Source organism: Tachypleus tridentatus, chromosome 1 (assembly GCF_004210375.1).
Source record: "Tachypleus tridentatus isolate NWPU-2018 chromosome 1, ASM421037v1, whole genome shotgun sequence".
NCBI classification, from domain to species: Eukaryota; Metazoa; Arthropoda; class Merostomata; order Xiphosura; family Limulidae; genus Tachypleus; species Tachypleus tridentatus.
In genome coordinates, this window is record NC_134825.1 from 3,989,053 (window position 1) to 4,011,662 (window position 22,610).

The 22,610-nt window shown below is 35.6% G+C and overlaps 1 protein-coding gene across 4 annotated transcripts in view; it reads right to left on the reverse strand.

The window, feature by feature from the left end:
- Positions 1 to 22,610, reverse strand: part of LOC143232723 (tensin-3-like) — a 262,075-nt gene that overhangs the window by 197,529 nt on the left and 41,936 nt on the right. For 2 of the 4 annotated variants that reach the window (XM_076468510.1, XM_076468585.1), the window contains exons 2-3: positions 10,041 to 10,155; positions 1,911 to 1,948 (exon numbers count right to left, since the gene is read on the reverse strand). In XM_076468510.1, coding sequence (XP_076324625.1) covers positions 1,911 to 1,948; positions 10,041 to 10,155 — 153 coding nt within the window. Of the gene's footprint in view, positions 1 to 1,910; positions 1,949 to 10,040; positions 10,156 to 10,305; positions 10,354 to 10,488; positions 10,578 to 22,610 lie in introns of those variants that run through there. The other 2 variants (XM_076468735.1, XM_076468662.1) reach the window with 2 other exon arrangements.

Below are 22,610 nucleotides of genomic sequence, written 5' to 3' on the forward strand. Positions count from 1 at the left end.
CTTCATGATTTTCGGCGTTGAATTAGGAAACACCTCTCTAGTTCCGTTTATGGTCGGTAAGTTTTTATACTTCCTGTCGGGATAGTGGAAAAATTGGGAACAACTGGATTAATCCTTACACTGTTTTATTAATAATTACTAATATTATCCTTTCCCATTCACGTTGTGGGTGCTTGCCAGAAGACAACCAGTTTGCTGGTCAGTTACTTATTATGATATTTACCTCAATAAAGAGGTATTATTAATGACATACACTGTTAAACTGAATTACATGATATACTGTTAAATATCATATTCACAAACGTAATCCAATCCATAACTGAACCGTTTTTGTTAAAGTAATTTGATAACATGAATAGTTTTAATCACTACTATGTCTGTCGCATCCTGGCTGAACGGAAGGGCCTTGGCACTTGGTGACAGGCCTCGTTTGATCTGGATACAGCAAATATGGTGTGGTTAACATACGTTGTACTCTTTACTTTCACTCAGAAGGTCTTATTAGTTATATATGTACTGTTCACAAGTTTCACGAACTACAATATGCGAATATCATGATGACTGACAACAGACATACCAGTGTCATTTCATGATAACGTTTGATGTTATGAATCAATGACCAATATCATTAACAATAGATATAATAGTGTCACTGCATGATGACGTTTAATGTTATGAATCAATGACCAATATCATTAACAATAGATATACCAGTGTCATTTCATGATGACGTTTGATGCTATGAATCAATGACCAATATCATTAACAATAGATATACCAGTGTCATTTCATGATGACGTTTGATGTTATGAATCAATGACCAATATCATTAACAATAGATATACCAGTGTCATTTTATGATGACGTTTGATGTTATGAATCAATGACCAATATCATTAACAATAGATATACCAGTGTCATTTCATGATGACGTTTGATGCTATGAATCAATAACCAATATCATTAACAATAGATATACGAGTGTCATTTCTTGATGACGTTTGATGTTATGAATCAATGACCAATATCATTAACAATAGATATACCAGTGTCATTTCATGATGACGTTTGATGTTATGAATCAATAACCAATATCATTAACAATAGATATACCAGTGTCATTTTATGATGACGTTTGATGTTATGAATCAATGACCAATATCATTAACAATAGATATACCAGTGTCATTTCATGATGACGTTTGATGCTATGAATCAATAACCAATGTCATTAACAATAGATATACGAGTGTCATTTCTTGATGACGTTTGATGTTATGAATCAATGACCAATATCATTAACAATAGATATACCAGTTTCATTTCATGATGACGTTCGATGTTATGAATCAATAACCAATATCATTAACAATATATATACTAGTGTCATTTAATGATGACGTTTGATGTTATGAATCAATAACCAATATCATTAACAATAGATATACCAGTGTCATTTTATGATGACGTTTGATGTTATGAATCAATGACCAATATCATTAACAATAGATATACCAGTGTCATTTCATAATGACGTTTGATGCTATGAATCAATAACCAATATCATTAACAATAGATATACGAGTGTCATTTCTTGATGACGTTTGATGTTATGAATCAATGACCAATATCATTAACAATAGATATACCAGTGTCATTTCATGATGACGTTTGATGTTATGAATCAATAACCAATATCATTAACAATATATGTACTCGTGTCATTTTATGATGACGTTTAATGTTATGAATCAATAACCAATATCATTAACAATAGATATACTAGTGTCCTGGTTACTTCTTCTAGTGTTAAAAAAATCTATTATGAGTATTATATAAAAACATCAAGTTTTCAAATACCATCTAAACTTTGTTCAAATACAGGTGATATAAATCAAATAAAAACTTACCCTAACTTCACATTCCTTGTGGCAGGTGTACTTGCAAACTGAGGAAAAAAAACAACAGTTATTCACTGAGATGATAAATCACACCAGTTTAGCTGGTTATTTTTATTAGTGATATAATAAACAATAAGTACAGCTGTTGTAGTAATAAATATGTTTAGAAATACATGAAAAACGTAAAATTCTAAGTTTCAAGCTTGAATATCATTACTTAGTATGAATATTCTACAGTAATAATTACTATAAATATTCTAGTTATGGTTAGTATGAATTTTCTACAATTACAGTTCATAAATAAAATGAACTACACAGTGAAACTGTCTGTAATTCAAGAACATTTGGGGCATAGCTCTATAGGCTTAGCTCTATAGGCATAGCTCTATAGGCTTAGAATAGTTCCTTTACACTTTAATGCTGTTGTGTTCACAAAAGGTTTTAGCCCCTTGACTAGAATAGTTTCCCTTATTTTTAACCCCTTGTCACATGTTGAAAAAATAAGTATTCTCATTAGATAGATTTGAATCGTTATAAAACATTTTCAAGTGGGTGTAAATGCTTAGTTTGTTATATATATTTTCGAAAACGTTAATTGAAGTAACCCACGGTTGACATTATAGGACGCCTAATCAGACCTGTAATTCAAGGTAACAATGAGCTCCGCATTTTTTGTATCCTATCATTAACAGAATTCATAATCTGAAGTTGCGATGAGAAATGACAAGTGAAAATTTCAAGAAACAAAAACCAACTAGTTGTTTTAGATGTATTAAAAACAGCTCAGTAATTCATGAAGTGACACAAATAGAAGATAAAAACCAACTAGTTGTTTTAGATGTATTAAAAACAGCTCAGTAATTCATGAAGTGACACAAATAGAAGATACTAAACTAAACTAACGTGGCAGGGGTTCAGTTTAGAGAGAGAGAAATCCGAAGAGTTCTCTCTCCAACTGGGGTGTTCAGGAACTTTGTAGTTCCTCTTCGTCCCCTTACGTGGATTGTTATTAGGATTAAGTGGTGGGTTTTTTTTTTATTATTATTTTAATAAATTAATTATCGTTATTATTCTTGACTTTTTGGGTAAAAAATAGAAGATAAATAAACGGATTCATATTTATATTCCACAGCGGCTATGCGGACTATTTTTCATCTTCTGACTTATAATGATTTTAATACGTGTAGTGGGCATAGAACAGATAGCTTTGCACTTAACTATACATAAACGAAACACTTTTCGTAAGTTCTAATATGGTCTTATTCAGAATTGAATTAACAAGCTGAGTATAATTTTCGATTTTAATATTCTACTTTATATTTATCCTAAACTGAAACTAAAAGTACATCTGACAATTCCATGAGTTCTAGTAATTAATTGGTAGTAATAAAATGTCGTGTAAAGAATGCTGTATCAATGATATTTACTATTGGCAAAATATAAACCACTGTTTTGATAACATATTTTAATACTATGGATCAGTAAAGAGTGTATTTAAACCAGAACATGTTGGAAGGATCTAATACGAATACTAATGACAATATCTTCGGGAAATGCCTACCCTATACATCAGTGGTTCCCAACCTTATTTATTTAAGAATAAAGGTGAAGGTGGCCAAAACAAATTTTTATAATCAGTTTTTAATGATATATAAACAAAAACGAAACATTTGGAAAAGAAAAAATATTACAACAAACTAAAAGTTGTATAAACCCTACATGGCCTACAAAAAATAAATTTTCATCCATGCATGAAATGAAATTTCTTTGAATTTGAAATGTTCAAATGTTCATAAGCCAATTTAAATTTAATGAATCTTTTGTTACTGTTTATTTCTTATGAGTTTTACAAAGCGTGGCACAAATTTTGAATATATACGACAGTACCCTTGATATAAACAAACAAAAAAACTGAAATGTTATCTCGCACCCCTGGTTGGGAACCACTGCTATAAATGATTAGATTAAACGAAAAACAAGATCTGTCATTTCATGATTAATAATTTTAAATTTGAGTTTTCATGGTGAGTTTATCACGAAACAGTCATTATAAAGATTGTCTCGGAAGTCACAAGACAGAAACAAAAGATAACACTATAGAAGTTTTGTGTTTAATAAATAAAGTGATTTATTTTTATTATGGATATCATAACGAGTTCCTGCACGTCGATTTATATGCAGAAGATATTTCATATCTTTATTTGGTCAGTACTATGAAAGTTTTGTTGTAAAACGTTAGAGGTAGGAGTTGTGTAGAATGAATTCTAATCTAACACTGAATTCAACATAGGACACTGTAGTGTCCTAGATCGTATTGTATCTTTCTAAACTAATTTTTGGTCGATTTTTTGGACAGTTTAACATTAAAAAATTAACATCTTAACCAAGATAAAGTCACGCTACATTTCATACCCTCAGCTTGTAGAATAGCCACGCTACATTTCATACCCCCAGCTTGTAGAATAGTCACGCTACATTTCATACCCCCAGCTTGTAGAATAGTCACGCTACATTTCATACCCCCAGCTTGTAGAATAGTCACGCTACATTTCATACCCCCAGCTTGTAGAATAGCCACGCTACATTTCATACCCCCAGCTTGTAGAATAGTCACGCTATATTTCATACCCCCAGCTTGTAGAATAGCCACGCTATATTTCATACCCCCAGCTTGTAGAATAGCCACGCTACATTTCATACCCCAGCTTGTAGAATAGTCACGCTACATTTCATACCCCACGCTTGTAGAATACATCACGCTACATAGTCATACGCTTGTAGAATAGTCACGCAACATTTCATAATAGTCCCCCAGCTTGTAGAATAGTCACGCTACATTTCATACCCCAGCTTGTAGAATAGCCAGCTTTTCATACCCCAGCTTGTAGAATAGCCACGCTACATTTCATACCCCAGCTTGTATATTTCATACCCAGCTACATTTCATACCCCCAGCTTGTAGAATAGCCACGCTACATTTCATACCCCCAGCTTGTAGAATAGTCACGCTACATTTCATACCCCCAGCTTGTAGAATAGCCACGCTACATTTCATACCCCCAGCTTGTAGAATAGCCACGCAACATTTCATACCCCCAGCTTGTAGAATAGTCACGCTATATTTCATACCCCCAGCTTGTAGAATAGTCACGCAACATTTCATACCCCCAGCTTGTAGAATAGCCACGCTACATTTCATACCCCCAGCTTGTAGAATAGCCTCTGTTTATTCAGTTTTTCAGGTTATGACATTCAATGGATTAACCTATGTGAATGTGATGAGGAAACAAGGCTCTACTACGAGATGAAAATCTCTATTGTGAAACTAGTTTTTGTGGCACAACTGGGGTTGCTAGTAAACTTTGTTCTTTGTCTCTGACTTACTAATGTTTCAGATCTGTTAATTGTGAGTTTTCGTTTTTAGCGATAATATAAAACAAATAAGTTCTTTAGAAAGACTGTTTATAAACTTGTTATTATAATGTAACACATAAAGTACTTGTAACGCAAAAATCAAATGTAGTGTCTTTTAATTTTTAAAGAAACAAAATTTCCTGATATCCTTCACGGAGAATATTAGTTAGCCTTATCAATTAGATATCAGATACTGGTAATGTTATTTTATGTTTCGTCAATATATATTTGTCAGAATTCACAAACCTAAAAGACAATTGCAACAGCATGCGAAAATATGAAAAATGATGTCCCTTTTGACAAGTGACACAAGTCACGTGTGCTGTAGTTGTTTCCACGACACATTCGTTCAGTTTGTTTTTCTCAAGTAACTAGATAATTAAATGGAATGTTCACGCTATTTCCTAACAAGAAACACCGGTAAAGTCACTTTTAGGTGATTGGACGGATGAAACGGTCAATCAGAAGCTTTCGTCCTCGGCCACTAGATAATTTATAGAAAGTTTCCAGTGAAAAATGGTATACTTTTGACATGACAATCTTACGAAAGAGCTGTTTGTATTAATAATTACGCTGCAGGACTATTATCATGATTCATGGACAAAAGATAGAACATGCCTACACGTGTATCGTTTTAAAATAATGTATTCATTTTTTCAATAAAACCGAAGAACAAAACTATTACCGGTGTGTATTCGTTCTTCTTTTATTTTCCAATTACTTTTGATACTTAACTGACCAAATCCTTGAAAGGCAGTTTACTCAGATATTAGTGTTTCAAGACCGATGAATGATACAATATAAATGTAGAGAAATATATATATTATAACCATAAATTTTTAAGCTATAAACAACATATGTATGTTGCATATTTTTTAAAAAAGATTCTAGGGCACTAGTTACAACGTGGGATTATAAAATATATCCTAGGTTTCGGAGGTGACTGTGGAAGTAGGACCCACACTGCGGTGGGGATACACTGTCTATCAGTCTCAACCTCCAATTCGCTAGTTTCATATAAGAATATCAGAAATTTAGGAATTAGGAGAGCGAGATGTGGGTGCTCAAAGCCACAACGTCCCACATCTATATCACCCTTCACTGCCTGCAGATAGTTGTGGGAAGATGACTACTCTTCCAAGTTAAAATAAGAATAAAAAAGATAAACATAAAAAGATGGAAAATAAATAAAATAAAATAAAAACTAAATAAAAAATAAAAATAAAATAAATAATAAGGTACTACTATTTGGGAGTAAGTAATATAAAACTTCAAGTTAAGATTCCTGTTCCCAGTATGACAGAGGCAATACTTAACACGACATTGAACCATATCAGTAAAGTGATAGTTTACTGTGATTGTCGTGCTTTTATGTGCAGCTCAAAGTGTACATGCGCATAAAATAGTTCCAAGTTCTTAAATGACCTTATTTTTAACTAAAATATTTATTAATAATTTAGAATATATTGGTCTACACGTACATAAAAGAAAGTTAGAACCCAACGTCATGATGTTTTCCATACTTTATGAATACTATTTTAAAAAACGTGACAGTTTCAGCATCTCGTATAGTACCTGTCAAATATTTATAAAGCAGAATTCTTTACAGTAGGAATCTGTGACTTGCTGGCAATAAATTTCAACAATGTATGGACAGCACACAATCCACATTTTAAAATTATATATATATATATTCAAAAACAGTCAAACGCATCTACGAAAAAAAATCGTTCCACTATTGGTTATCACAGTTTTATCCAGATTTAAAATAATTGTTTCTTTTTCGTCAAAGTTCACACAAGAGAGTTTAGTTGCTTTTGAACTCCCTCTGTCTCTTGTTATTACAAAACAAGCTGTGAAACTTACTTTATAAATCGCCGCGATACGCTATTTATGTCTGAGCTCACAATCAAACAATCTAACTTCACTTTCACTAACTTGCTTATTTCTGTGTCTGCACGTATTTAAAACATGCGAGAGAAAATTCTTATAACGAATTTACTATTATGTATTTGTTTTCATATCAGTGTTGGTTTTAGTTAAACATTATATTCAGTAATACATATAAATTATATTGTTAAATATGTACTACGAAATTTCCGACTATTTTCTAAATGTGCAGAAGATTCTCGAGAATAAAAATCAACAATGTACTATGTATGTATATAAAATACTATAGAATGCCATTATTATTGCCAACTGAACCTTAAAGAATCTCACCTTAAAGTTTATAAATCGCAACACGCGGAGAGACAATTTAACATTGTTGGTTTGCTACAGTTGTTATACTGTAAACCTTGGAAGATATAACGGTGATTAATACTTATTAATCGTGAAATTACAGATATCTGGCCAGGAACGTTTATACATTTCGAACATTACAAGCCGTTTTACTTTAGTGAACTAACTTTGGACGCTAATATTTCTAAGAGGACATCACGTATCTTCGTTTATGAAAGGCACACATGTGAGCAGCGAGAGGTACCTTACCCGTTAAGTGAACTGTATCAATATCAACATAGAATTAATTCGTTTATCGTGAACCGTTGATAACATATTCAGTTCCAGACTCAGCATGGTTTGTAATTTTGTAAGACTTTTGTAAATAAATCATCATTTGTAATAACTATTGGTAATGACCGTAATTATAAATTATGTTGTTGTTTGTATATTACAATATATTTGTGTTAATAGACAAAATTGTATCAATCTTGTTGCCAAATATCGTAAATTTGATACATATCGACTTCCAAATTAAATATAAAATTTCAGGCTATTTGAAATCGTAATACGTAACGTAGTAAATCGTCCGAGATAAATTGTAATACATTTTGTAATAACAACAACAATATTACACATAACTAGAAAAACTTATAAGCTCCAAGTAAGATTACAACAATATTAAAAGAGCTTAGCAGAACAATTAAACTGCATACACAACTCACGACTCGTACAGAGTTACGTAACCAAACTTGTTACAGATATCTCTTTTTAAATAATTAACTTTTAACACTCTTGTAACAAAAAATAATTAATCATTAATTATTACATCACTAAAATATAACTCTTAAACTGAACAGTCTTGTATATACATCGATCTGAAACTCTCCATTCCACGACTGAAACCATCAACAATTGATAAGAACGTTTCCAAACTGTAAAATATTTTTGTGATATTAAGGATATAATTCCTAAGCTAGAAATCCGATATTCAACATGGGTATTAAAGTGCCTGAAGTAAGGAAAGAGAAGCTGGTTTTATTTAAGCTATACATTACATATTATTCTATCTATATCTTGTGAAATATAAAGTGTTTTCACAGTATAACAATAAAAATGAATGTCATCCTTAAAACGAAACAAGATGTCCAAATATTTGACTGATATCCAAATTTCAAGAAATAAAATTATTTTGTTTTAAAACACGTAACATGCTAATGTTTCCATCACCTAGAGAGCAGTAGTGAAATAGTTTAAGTAATAATCTCCAAAAAAAGTTATAATTTTATTCAAAACATTATATACCCAGTTATCTTCACCAGCACTTTGAAGTGCTACTGCTAGATATCCAAGTAAAAATAGAGTGAATGAAAAATAAATATTTTACAAACAGTTGCTTGGACAAAGAACATCTAGGTGTCGCTAATCTTAATTAATGCTGTTTAGAAAATATAGTGTTAACAGATATCGATACAATGAGAACGATTTTTGTTTGTTTGTTTGGGAATTTCGCACAAAGCTACTCGAGGGCTATCTGTGCTAGCCGTCCCTAATTTAGCAGTGTAAGACTAGAGGGAAGGCAGCTAGTCATCACCACCCACCGCCAACTCTTGGGCTACTCTTTACCAACGAATAGTGGGATTGACCGTCACATTATACACCCCCACGGCTGGGAGGGCGAGCATGTTTAGCGCGACGCGGGCGCGAACCCGCGACCCTCGAATTACGAGTCGCACGCCTTACGCGCTAGGCCATGCCGGGCCACAATGAGAACGAAAGGAAGCTTCGCGGCTAGTTCCCAAATTCAGAGGTTTGGAGGTAAAGTGTTTTTACATCACTTATAGAACTGTTAGGACAAAGTTAATTTTACTGATTCGCATTTTATATGGTCATGTGACTTATATGAAAAATAACAGTATGGAAAGAGATACGAATCACAAAGTAATAATAATAAAATTCGTCGATAGAAGATACTACATACAATTTTTCAGTGAGGTTTGCATTTCTTAAAAATTAAAAATTGTTCTAAAAGAGCGACAATCGAGACTGGTTGGTATTGACATCAGTAGACATGTTCGTTGGTCACATACTTTAGCTTATTACAATATTTTTTATTTAAATAATTATGTGGAAGGTTAAAATTGAAAAGCAGAATATTACCCACTCGTGATTACGTAACAATCAACGTGTTGGAACACCATAACAAAACTGCGCAAGATATTTGTTTAGGCCTACAAACTACAATGAAAAATCTCAATCGATAACAGTGAACAAGTAGTTTCTAATTACGTTCAGAAACATTGAACAATTCAGTCAAATACAATAATTTTTGTAAAATATATGAAGGACTATACATGCTTTAATTCACTGCTATTCTAAATAGGCTTACCTCCTTTAGTCAAACACAAGAGGCTATGTAAATTGTGTAAAGGAGTATACAGACAAAAGACTTTGTTTTACTGTTATTTTAACTAGAGTCCCTTCTGAAAAATCAAGACAACTCACCTCTACAACAGCTTCCATGTTCCCTATTAATGGTTTGTCTACAAAAGTCACAGGAACGACCTCTCTTAAGGACTTTGGTCTTGAATGTGTGACTTAAAAAAACTCCATTTGTTGACTGCTGTAAAAAGAAAATTGATTACTGTTTATATAGAATACATTCATAGGAAAAAGTAAATAACAAAATAAGCAAATCTATACATCATTTATAACTATTATATTCTTTATATCACAATGTCAGAATTGTTATAAAAATTATATTTTATACTCTGTTTTCGCCACTGCTAGTTTCGCTATTCATGAAAAATATACACTGTTTTTCCCTCGGCTGAAATATTTAGAGGGGTGATATCCCCCGATCTAACCCTGACAAGAGAACGTTCCGAAAGGTAGATGAAACTTTTTAACACAATTTTCTTTATCTTCTAGAAATTAAAAAGTACAGCAGTACCATTATGTTTATTTCTTGCCGTCCATGCGCGATCAGTAACTACGTATCTAGTGTTTCTTTCTTTAATATCCAGATTACTATCAAAGCCATGCGCAAACCAAGCTTACTATCGCTAATTCAACCGATGTATGCTCCAAAGTTCACCACAAAACAAGTGTAACTAGTAGTTAATATGCTACCTCTTATGTGATAACAATAGCAAAAGGTTTGCTACACAGAAAACTTCCTCTACAGATTAAAAAAAAATCACAGGCACAATAGACGACTTTTTCGACTTTCATATGTCTGTACAATTTACTTTTGTTGGTTTTTTTTTAGCCATATTACAGTATTTGTTGTCTTTATCGCGGGGAATTGAGCCCTGGATTTTAGTATTCTAAGTCCGTAGACTTATCACTGCCCCACAGGTGGATTGTCTGCATTGTGAGTGGCAAAGCTCCGATTTCAGTTTCAAAATGGTAACATACTTTATAATCGGCAGATAGGTTTTGTAGCTATGCCTTAAATACAAAATAAAAGTACTCTAAGCGTTCAATTGATTTACCAGATTATTTTTACTTCGGCGAGTAACTGATATTCTTTAAAACAGTTTCATTGTGATCTGAAAGGAAGTTTATATTATGAATTTTGCGCAAAGCTAAACGAGGGCTATCTGTGCTATCAGTCCCTAATTTAGTAGTATAAGGCAAGAGGGAAGGCAGCTAGTCATCACCACCCACCGTCAACTCTTGGGCTACTCTTTTACCAACGAATAATGGGAGTGAGCGTTACATTATAACGCCCCCATGGCTGAAAGGATGAGGATATCTGGTGCGACGAGGATTCGAACCCGCAACCCTCTGATTACAAGTCGAACGCCATAATCTTTTGGCCATGCCGACCTCAGGAAAGGAAATAATATGACAAATCGACTTCATAAAAGGTTCCAGTTCTACACTAGTACGGACAAAATGTTTCAGATGAACCGCTGATAAAAATTCATGTGCACTCAACAGCAAATCCTCAAACTTAACTAAGGACTGGTGAGAAGTTGTTTAAACAGAAGTCAGTGAGCATCATAAACAACTGTACATACAGCATAAACAGTTTTTTTCTATGAAAACAATAAACATATCACTTTCATTGTACTGGTAATTTTTAATGATAAATATTTTACTATCTTGTTCGTTTCAAATGTTTAAGAAGAAATGACTGAGATAATATTAAGTTACAGTTTCTTACTTTATTGTTTCGATAAAAAAAGGTATATATTTTAAACTAACTTGAAAAAACATGAGATAGCCTTGTATTAAAGTTCGATTGTTTAGCCTAACAAAACATTGAGTATATGTTTCTCAGTGAATCGTGAATGAAAAAAACAACAACATAAGAGACCCGATTCCAATAAGTACCACGTCAGAATCCTTCAAAGTTTTGAGACTTGATGAAACCAATATGACGATCACAGTAGCTCAGAGGTATGTCTGCGGACTTACAACGCTAAATACCGGGTTCCGATACCCGTGGTGGGCAGAGCACAGAAAGCCCATTGTGTAGCTTTGTGCTTAATTCAAAACAACAACAACAACCAATATGGCGGACTATGGTATTCTACAAAGTATATAAAATGAATTTTTATGTGTGTGGTAGGTGTGATGTAAAAAATATGATGGTATTTATGTAAACATATTTTCAAATATCATTTTTACATTCTATAGAAGTTGGGTTTTATTTTGTGCGTGCGCGTGTATTAATTACAGAAGTTAATTTAGTTCACAAGAGTGTTGTCACAGGTGGTGGATCAGAAGAAGAAATAAGACGGGAGTTTCTTCGGAGAAGAAATAACGTCTGTTCGTGTAATTCATCTCAGCTTAAGCCACGTTTATACATAAAGGCGATACCAAAAGTAGAATTTAAAATAGAGAATGTGGCTGAAACAAAACGTGTCTTTTTAAGTATAATATCGCCAGAGGATCCTCGTACTGTTTCGGTTGAAGATTGGCTTCGTAAAATTATCAAATAAATGAAAGAAAAGGCTTAGAATATTCACATCGAACTAGAGAGACCATCCAGGAGAAGAGTTGATTGACAGCGTGTCTGTTAATACATTAAAAAGAAACAGCTAGTGATACGGGAAAAGTATTCAACTGTAGTTGACGTAAAATTTTATGTTCATGGTTTACACATGGGAGGAAGTAATAATAAATATACTTTAATAGACCCAGAAGGATTCTATTTGTTGTACTTGATCTTAGCCATACATTATGGTACAGATAGGCTAAACAACACTATATACATACACGATATGAACACAGTGTTAGTTTGTGTATGTCTTGCTGGAGTTAGCTGTACTTCAGGGTACAGATAGGCTAAACAACATTATATACATACACGATATGAACACACTGTTCGTATGTGTATGTCTTGCTGGAGTTAGCTGTACTTCAGGGTACAGATAGGCTAAACAACATTATATACATACACGATATGAACACACTGTTAGTTTGTGTATGTCTTACTGGAGTTAGCTGTACTTCAGGGTACAGATAGGTTTAACAACATTATATACATACACGATATGAACACACTGTTAGTTTGTATGTCTTGCTAAAGTTGGCTGTACTTCAGGGTACAGATAGGCTAAACAACATTATATACATACACGATATGAACACACTGTTAGTTTGTGTATGTCTTGCTGGAGTTAGCTGTACTTAAGGGTACAGATAGGTTAAACAACATTATATACATACACGATATGAACACACTGTTAGTTTGTGTATGTCTTGCTGGAGTTAGCTGTACTTCAGGGTACAGATAGGCTAAACAACATTATATACATACACGATATGAACACACTGTTCGTATGTGTATGTCTTGCTGGAGTTAGCTGTACTTCAGGGTACAGATAGGCTAAACAACATTATATACATACACGATATGAACACACTGTTCGTATGTGTATGTCTTGCTGGAGTTAGCTGTACTTCAGGGTACAGATAGGCTAAACAACATTATATACATACACGATATGAACATACTGTTAGTTTGTGTATGTCTTGCTGGAGTTAGCTGTACTTCAGGGTACAGATAGGTTAAACAACATTATATACATACACGATATGAACACACTGTTAGTTTGTGTATGTCTTGCTGGAGTTAGCTGTACTTCAGGGTACAGATAGGCTAAACAACATTATATACATACACGATATGAACACACTGTTAGTTTGTGTATGTCTTGCTGGAGTTAGCTGTACTTAAGGGTACAGATAGGTTAAACAACATTATATACATACACGATATGAACACACTGTTAGTTTGTGTATGTCTTGCTGGAGTTAGCTGTACTTCAGGGTACAGATAGGCTAAACAACATTATATACATACACGATATGAACACACTGTTAGTTTGTGTATGTCTTGCTGGAGTTAGCTGTACTTAAGGGTACAGATAGGTTAAACAACATTATATACATACACGATATGAACACACTGTTAGTTTGTGTATGTCTTGCTGGAGTTAGCTGTACTTCAGGGTACAGATAGGCTAAACAACATTATATACATACACGATATGAACACACTGTTAGTTTGTGTATGTCTTGCTGGAGTTAGCTGTACTTCAGGGTACAGATAGGCTAAACAACATTATATACATACACGATATGAACATACTGTTAGTTTGTGTATGTCTTGCTGGAGTTAGCTGTACTTCAGGGTACAGATAGGTTAAACAACATTATATACATACACGATATGAACACACTGTTAGTTTGTGTATGTCTTGCTGAAGTTAGCTGTACTTCAGGGTACAGATAGGTTAAACAACATTATATACATACACGATATGAACACACTGTTAGTTTGTGTATGTCTTACTGGACTTAGCTGTTTACTATGGTACTTACCGTCAACATTCAACTTACAAGTGGAATGTAGTGAGAAAGCCTTCCTATTTCAGAATATGTGAACGGTTCTCAGTGATGATATGATTTGTTTTTGTTTCTCACGTAAAGCTACACGAGTGCTATCGGTGCCAGCCGTCCCTAATTTTACAGTGTAAGATCAGAGGGAAGACAGCTAGTCATCATCACCCATTACCAATGCTTGGCCTACTCTTTTACCAACGAATAGTGGGATTTACCGTCAAATTATAACGCCCCCACGGCTGAAAGGGCGAACATGTTTGGTTGACAGGGATTTGAACCCGGGACTTTTAGATCGCACGAACTTTACTTAGAATTCTAAAACATTCTTCTGATACATTCAACAACAAAAAACTCGATTCCTATAGAAGACGTTGGTTTCCTTGTGTTTAATCAACAGAAAACTCGATTCGTACAGAAGACGTTGGTCCCCTTGTGTTTAATCAACAGAAAACTCGTTTCGTACAGAAGACGTTGGTCCCCTTGTGTTTAATCAACAGAAAACTCGTTTCGTACAGAAGACGTTGGTCCCCTTGTGTTTAATCAACAGAAAACTCGATTCGTACAGAAGACGTTGTTCCCCTTCCTTGTGTTTAATCAACAGAAACTCGATTCGTACAAAAGACGCTGGTACCCTTGTGTTTAATCAACAGAAAACTCGATTCGTACAAAAGACGTTGGTCCCCTTGTGTTTAATCAACAGAAAACTCGATTCGTACAGAACACGTTGGTCCCCTTGTGTTTAATCAACAGAAAACTCGTTTCGTATAGAAGACGTTGGTCCCCTTGTGTTTAATCAACAGAAAACTCGTTTCGTACAGAAGACGTTGGTCCCCTTGTGTTTAATCAACAGAAAACTCGATTCGTACAGAAGACGTTGGTCCCCTTCCTTGTGTTTAATCAACAGAAAACTCGATTCGTACAGAAGACGTTGGTCCCCTTCCTTGTGTTTAATCAACAGAAACTCGATTCGTACAAAAGACGTTGGTCCCCTTGTGTTTAATCAACAGAAAACTCGATTCGTACAAAAGACGTTGGTCCCCTTGTGTTTAATCAACAGAAAACTCGATTCGTACAGAAGACGTTGGTCCCCTTGTGTTTAATCAACAGAAAACTCGATTCGTACAGAAGACGTTGGTCCCCTTGTGTTTAATCAACAGAAAACTCGATTCGTACAGAACACGTTGGTCCCCTTGTGTTTAATCAACAGAAAATTCGATTCGTACAGAAGACGTTGGTCCCCTTGTGTTTAATCAACAGAAAACTCGTTTCGTACAGAAGACGTTGGTCCTCTTGTGTTTAATCAACAGAAAACTCGATTCGTACAGAAGACGTTGGTCCCCTTGTGTTTAATCAACAGAAAACTCGTTTCGTACAGAAGACGTTGGTCCCCTTGTGTTTAATCAACAGAAAACTCGTTTCGTACAGAAGACGTTGGTCCCCTTGTGTTTAATCAACAGAAAACTCGATTCGTACAGAAGACGTTGGTCCCCTTCCTTGTGTTTAATCAACAGAAAACTCGATTCGTACAGAAGACGTTGGTCCCCTTCCTTGAGTTTAATCAACAGAAAACTCGATTCGTACAGAAGACGTTGGTCCCCTTGTGTTTAATCAACAGAAAACTCGATTCGTACAGAAGACGTTGGTCCCCTTGTGTTTAATCAACAGAAAACTCGTTTCGTACAGAAGACGTTGGTCCCCTTGTGTTTAATCAACAGAAAACTCGATTCGTACAGAAGACGTTGGTCCCCTTCCTTGTGTTTAATCAACAGAAAACTCGATTCGTACAGAAGACGTTGGTCCCCTTGTGTTTAATCAACAGAAAACTCGTTTCGTACAGAAGACGTTGGTCCCCTTTTTTTGTGTTTAATCTTGTGTTTAATCAACAGAAAACTCGTTTCGTACAGAAGACGTTGGTCCCCTTGTGTTTAATCAACAGAAAACTCGATTCGTACAGAAGACGTTGGTCCCCTTCCTTGTGTTTAATCAACAGAAAACTCGATTCGTACAGAAGACGTTGGTCCCCTTCCTTGTGTTTAATCAACAGAAACTCGATTCGTACAAAAGACGTTGGTCCCCTTGTGTTTAATCAACAGAAAACTCGATTCGTACAGAAGACGTTGGTCCCCTTGTGTTTAATCAACAGAAAACTCGATTCGTACAGAAGACGTTGGTCCCCTTGTGTTTAATCAACAGAAAACTCGATTCGTACAGAACACGTTGGTCCCCTTGTGTTTAATCAACAGAAAACTCGATTCGTACAGAAGACGTTGGTCCCCTTGTGTTTAATCAACAGAAAACTCGATTCGTACAGAAGACGTTGGTCCCCTTGTGTTTAATCAACAGAAAACTCGTTTCGTACAGAAGACGTTGGTCCCCTTGTGTTTAATCAACAGAAAACTCGATTCGTACAGAAGACGTTGGTCCCCTTGTGTTTAATCAACAGAAAACTCGTTTCGTACAGAAGACGTTGGTCCCCTTGTGTTTAATCAACAGAAAACTCGTTTCGTACAGAAGACGTTGGTCCCCTTGTGTTTAATCAACAGAAAACTCGATTCGTACAGAAGACGTTGGTCCCCTTCCTTGTGTTTAATCAACAGAAAACTCGATTCGTACAGAAGACGTTGGTCCCCTTCCTTGAGTTTAATCAACAGAAAACTCGATTCGTACAGAAGACGTTGGTCCCCTTGTGTTTAATCAACAGAAAACTCGATTCGTACAGAAGACGTTGGTCCCCTTGTGTTTAATCAACAGAAAACTCGATTTCGTACAGAAGACGTTGGTCCCCTTGTGTTTAATCAACAGAAAACTCGATTCGTACAGAAGACGTTGGTCCCCTTCCTTGTGTTTAATCAACAGAAAACTCGATTCGTACAGAAGACGTTGGTCCCCTTGTGTTTAATCAACAGAAAACTCGATTCGTACAGAAGACGTTGGTCCCCTTGTGTTTAATCAACAGAAAACTCGTTTCGTACAGAAGACGTTGGTCCCCTTGTGTTTAATCAACAGAAAACTCGATTCGTACAGAAGACGTTGGTCCCCTTCCTTGTGTTTAATCAACAGAAAACTCGATTCGTACAGAAGACGTTGGTCCCCTTCCTTGTGTTTAATCAACAGAAAACTCGATTCGTACAAAAGACGTTGGTCCCCTTGTGTTTAATCAACAGAAAACTCGATTCGTACAGAAGACGTTGGTCCCCTTGTGTTTAATCAACAGAAAACTCGATTCGTACAGAAGACGTTGGTCCCCTTCCTTGAGTTTAATCAACAGAAAACTCGATTCGTACAAAAGACGTTGGTCCCCTTGTGTTTAATCAACAGAAAACTCGATTCGTACAGAAGACGTTGGTCCCCTTGTGTTTAATCAACAGAAAACTCGATTCGTACAGAAGACGTTGGTCCCCTTGTGTTTAATCAACAGAAAACTCGTTTCGTACAGAAGACGTTGGTCCCCTTGTGTTTAATCAACAGAAAACTCGATTCGTACAGAAGACGTTGGTCCCCTTCCTTGTGTTTAATCAACAGAAAACTCGTTTCGTACAGAAGACGTTGGTCCCCTTGTGTTTAATCAACAGAAAACTCGTTTCGTACAGAAGACGTTGGTCCCCTTGTGTTTAATCAACAGAAAACTCGATTCGTACAGAAGACGTTGGTCCCCTTCCTTGTGTTTAATCAACAGAAAACTCGATTCGTACAGAAGACGTTGGTCCCCTTCCTTGAGTTTAATCAACAGAAAACTCGATTCGTACAAAAGACGTTGGTCCCCTTGTGTTTAATCAACAGAAAACTCGATTCGTACAGAAGACGTTGGTCCCCTTGTGTTTAATCAACAGAAAACTCGATTCGTACAGAAGACGTTGGTCCCCTTCCTTGTGTTTAATCAACAGAAAACTCGATTCGTACAGAAGACGTTGGTCCCCTTCCTTGAGTTTAATCAACAGAAAACTCGATTCGTACAAAAGACGTTGGTCCCCTTGTGTTTAATCAACAGAAAACTCGATTCGTACAGAAGACGTTGGTCCCCTTGTGTTTAATCAACAGAAAACTCGTACTCGTTTCGTACAGAAGACGTTGGTCCCCTTGTGTTTAATCAACAGAAAACTCGATTCGTACAGAAGACGTTGGTCCCCTTCAACAGAAAACTTGTACAGAAGACGTTGGTCCCCTTTTGTTTAATCAACAGAAAACTCGATTCGTACAGAAGACGTTGGTCCCCTTCCTTGAGTTTAATCAACAGAAAACTCGATTCGTACAGAAGACGACGTTGGTCCCCTTGTGTTTAATCAACAGAAAACTCGATTCGTACAGAAGACGTTGGTCCCCTTGTGTTTAATCAACAGAAAACTCGATTCGTACAGAAGACGTTGGTCCCCTTGTGTTTAATCAACAGAAAACTCGATTCGTACAGAAGACGTTGGTCCCCTTCCTTGTGTTTAATCAACAGAAAACTCGATTCGTACAGAAGACGTTGGTCCCCTTCCTTGAGTTTAATCAACAGAAAACTCGATTCGTACAAAAGACGTTGGTCCCCTTGTGTTTAATCAACAGAAAACTCGATTCGTACAGAAGACGTTGGTCCCCTCGTGTTTAATCAACAGAAAACTCGATTCGTACAGAAGACGTTGGTCCCCTTCCTTGAGTTTAATCAACAGAAAACTCGTTTCGTACAGAAGACGTTGGTCCCCTTGTGTTTAATCAACAGAAAACTCGATTCGTACAGGAGACGTTGGTCCCCTTGTGTTTAATCAACAGAAAACTCGATTCGTACAGAAGACGTTGGTCCCCTTGTGTTTAATCAACAGAAAACTCGTTTCGTACAGAAGACGTTGGTCCCCTTGTGTTTAATCAACAGAAAACTCGATTCGTACAGAAGACGTTGGTCCCCTTGTGTTTAATCAACAGAAAACTCGTTTCGTACAGAAGACGTTGGTCCCCTTGTGTTTAATCAACAGAAAACTCGATTCGTACAGAAGACGTTGGTCCCCTTCCTTGTGTTTAATCAACAGAAAACTCGATTCGTACAAAAGACGTTGGTCCCCTTCCTTGAGTTTAATCAACAGAAAACTCGATTCGTACAAAAGACGTTGGTCCCCTTGTGTTTAATCAACAGAAAACTCGATTCGTACAGAAGACGTTGGTCCCCTTGTGTTTAATCAACAGAAAACTCGTACTCGTTTCGTACAGAAGACGTTGGTCCCCTTGTGTTTAATCAACATAAAACAAGATTCGTACAGAAGACGTTGGTCCCCTTGTGTTTAATCAACAGAAAACTCGTTTCGTACAGAAGACGTTGGTCCCCTTGTGTTTAATCAACAGAAAACTCGATTCGTACAGAAGACGTTGGTCCCCTTCCTTGAGTTTAATCAACAGAAAACTCGATTCGTACAAAAGACGTTGGTCCCCTTGTGTTTAATCAACAGAAAACTCGATTCGTACAGAAGACGTTGGTCCCCTTGTGTTTAATCAACAGAAAACTCGTACTCGTTTCGTACAGAAGACGTTGGTCCCCTTGTGTTTAATCAACAGAAAACTCGATTCGTACAGAAGACGTTGGTCCCCTTCCTTGAGTTTAATCAACAGAAAACTCGATTCGTACAAAAGACGTTGGTCCCCTTGTGTTTAATCAACAGAAAACTCGATTCGTACAGAAGACGTTGGTCCCCTTGTGTTTAATCAACAGAAAACTCGATTCGTACAGAAGACGTTGGTCCCCTTCCTTGAGTTTAATCAACAGAAAACTCGATTCGTACAGAAGACGTTGGTCCCCTTGTGAGTTTAATCAACAGAAAACTCGATTCGTACAGAAGACGTTGGTCCCCTTGTGTTTAATCAACAGAAAACTCGATTCGTACAGAAGACGTTGGTCCCCTTGTGTTTAATCAACAGAAAACTCGATTCGTACAGAAGACGTTGGTCCCCTTCCTTGTGTTTAATCAACAGAAAACTCGATTCGTACAGAAGACGTTGGTCCTTTTCCTTGAGTTTAATCAACAGAAAACTCGATTCGTACAGAAGACGTTGGTCCCCTTGTGTTTAATCAACAGAAAACTCGATTCGTACAGAAGACGTTCGTCCCCTTGTGTTTAATCAACAGAAAACTCGATTCGTACAGAAGACGTTGGTCCCCTTGTGTTTAATCAACAGAAAACTCGATTCGTACAGAAGACGTTGGTCCCCTTCCTTGTGTTTAATCAACAGAAAACTCGATTCGTACAGAAGACGTTGGTCCTCTTCCTTGAGTTTAATCAACAGAAAACTCGATTAGTACAAAAGACATTGGTCCCCTTGTGTTTAATCAACAGAAAACTCGTTTCGTACAGAAGACGTTGGTCCCCTTGTGTTTAATCAACAGAAAACTCGATTCGTACAGAAGACGTTGGTCCCCTTGTGTTTAATCAACAGAAAACTCGATTCGTACAGAAGACGTTGGTCCCCTTGTGTTTAATAACAAGCAACGTTTCGTCCATAAAACAGAATAATAAAGAACAACGGAAGTGTTTGTACAGTAAATCATGTTCTAGAATGTTTTCACCAGAACCACAAGATACTTCTAACTCTGACACAAATATATATATATATATAGTTGGTTCTAACTCTGACACAAATATATATATATATATATATAGTTGGTTCTAACTCTGACACAAATATATATAGTTGGTTCTAACTCTGACACAAATATATATATATATATAGTTGATTCTAACTCTGACACAAATATATATATATATATAGTTGGTTCTAACTCTGACACAAATATATATATATATATAGTTGGATGTGCCACTTGCCTTAAGTTTCCTCAAGTGTTTAATTTCGTAGATCCTTGTTAATAATTTCTACTTTAAAAGTTTACTCAGCACTAAATATATATCCTTCAAAAATTATGTGAGAGACACTTACACTCTATTATAAACTAAACTCTATTCGTGCCCTAAATTTTGTTTATTCAGTATTTCTAGTGTAATCACTAATGGCATCAAGAGTAATGAATCTCATATTCGTGAAACTGAAATTGTTTGTTTTCTTCCCACGTGGATCCCGACATGACCAGGTGATTAAGGCACTCGGCTCGTAATCTGAGGGTTGCAAGTTCGAATCCCAGTCACACCGAACATACCCACCCTTTCAGCCGTGGTGGCATTATAATGTGACAGTCAATCTCATTATTTGTTGGTAAAAGAATAGTCCAAGAGTTGGTAGTGGGTAGTTATTACTAGCTGTTTTCCCTCTAGTCTTAAACTGCTAAGTTAGGGACGGTTAACGCAAATATCCCTCGTGTAGCTTTGCGCAAAATTAAAAAACAAACAAGCAAACAATCTTCCTAAGTTGTACATTACTTATTTCAAACCAGGGGTCTGTAACAGTTCAGACCATCTTCTGTCTACCACATACAGGTCACCGTCTAAGAGTCCTTTCGTTTAATATCAAAAATACATAATGGGGTAATTTAGAATAAGGCGTGAAAAGGAATTAATTGTAATCGAATGTAATCTTTGTCACGAACATTAGTGTTGTATGTTCTAATTATTAGCCAGGTTTTGACGTGGAACACGTAACATCTAATAAAAACTCCCTACAGCAGGTGTGCACATATGTATTTATTACAATATTAAATACCGGTACTTTGTCTCACTTGTAATATATCTGTAACCGTTAACAAAATTACCAATTTGATGTTACATGTGAACGGTCCCCACCGATGATATGATGTTTTGATAATACAATATCTGTAATAATCAGATGTAACGGAATAATAATATATTATGGAATGCAAAAAGGTACACACTAAAACCGTCAAAGTATACTGTGTCTGTACAACTATCGTGACGATATGAAGCAAGCTGATTATAAAAGATGACTACTGGTATTTTTATCTTACGTTGGCAGAGAACACGTCTTGAAATATTTAGTAAACACGACAACCACATACTGTAGGAAAATATCCTTATAATAATATTGTTTATGTAAAATATATCTGGTGTTTAAAAAAAATATTGACTATTTATAGTTTAAAATACTTACGAGAAAAATAGAACTATTTTAAGAGCCAGATTTATTTGCAAATATTAACTTACTTTGCTATTTGCGTAATAAAATTACCAGCATGGTGTAATTATTTAAAAAGTGGCATAAAAGCATAAAAGTAATATAAAATACACAACAAGTGTGGCTTATATCGTATAACTTTGTTTACGAACGAAGGCAACAGTA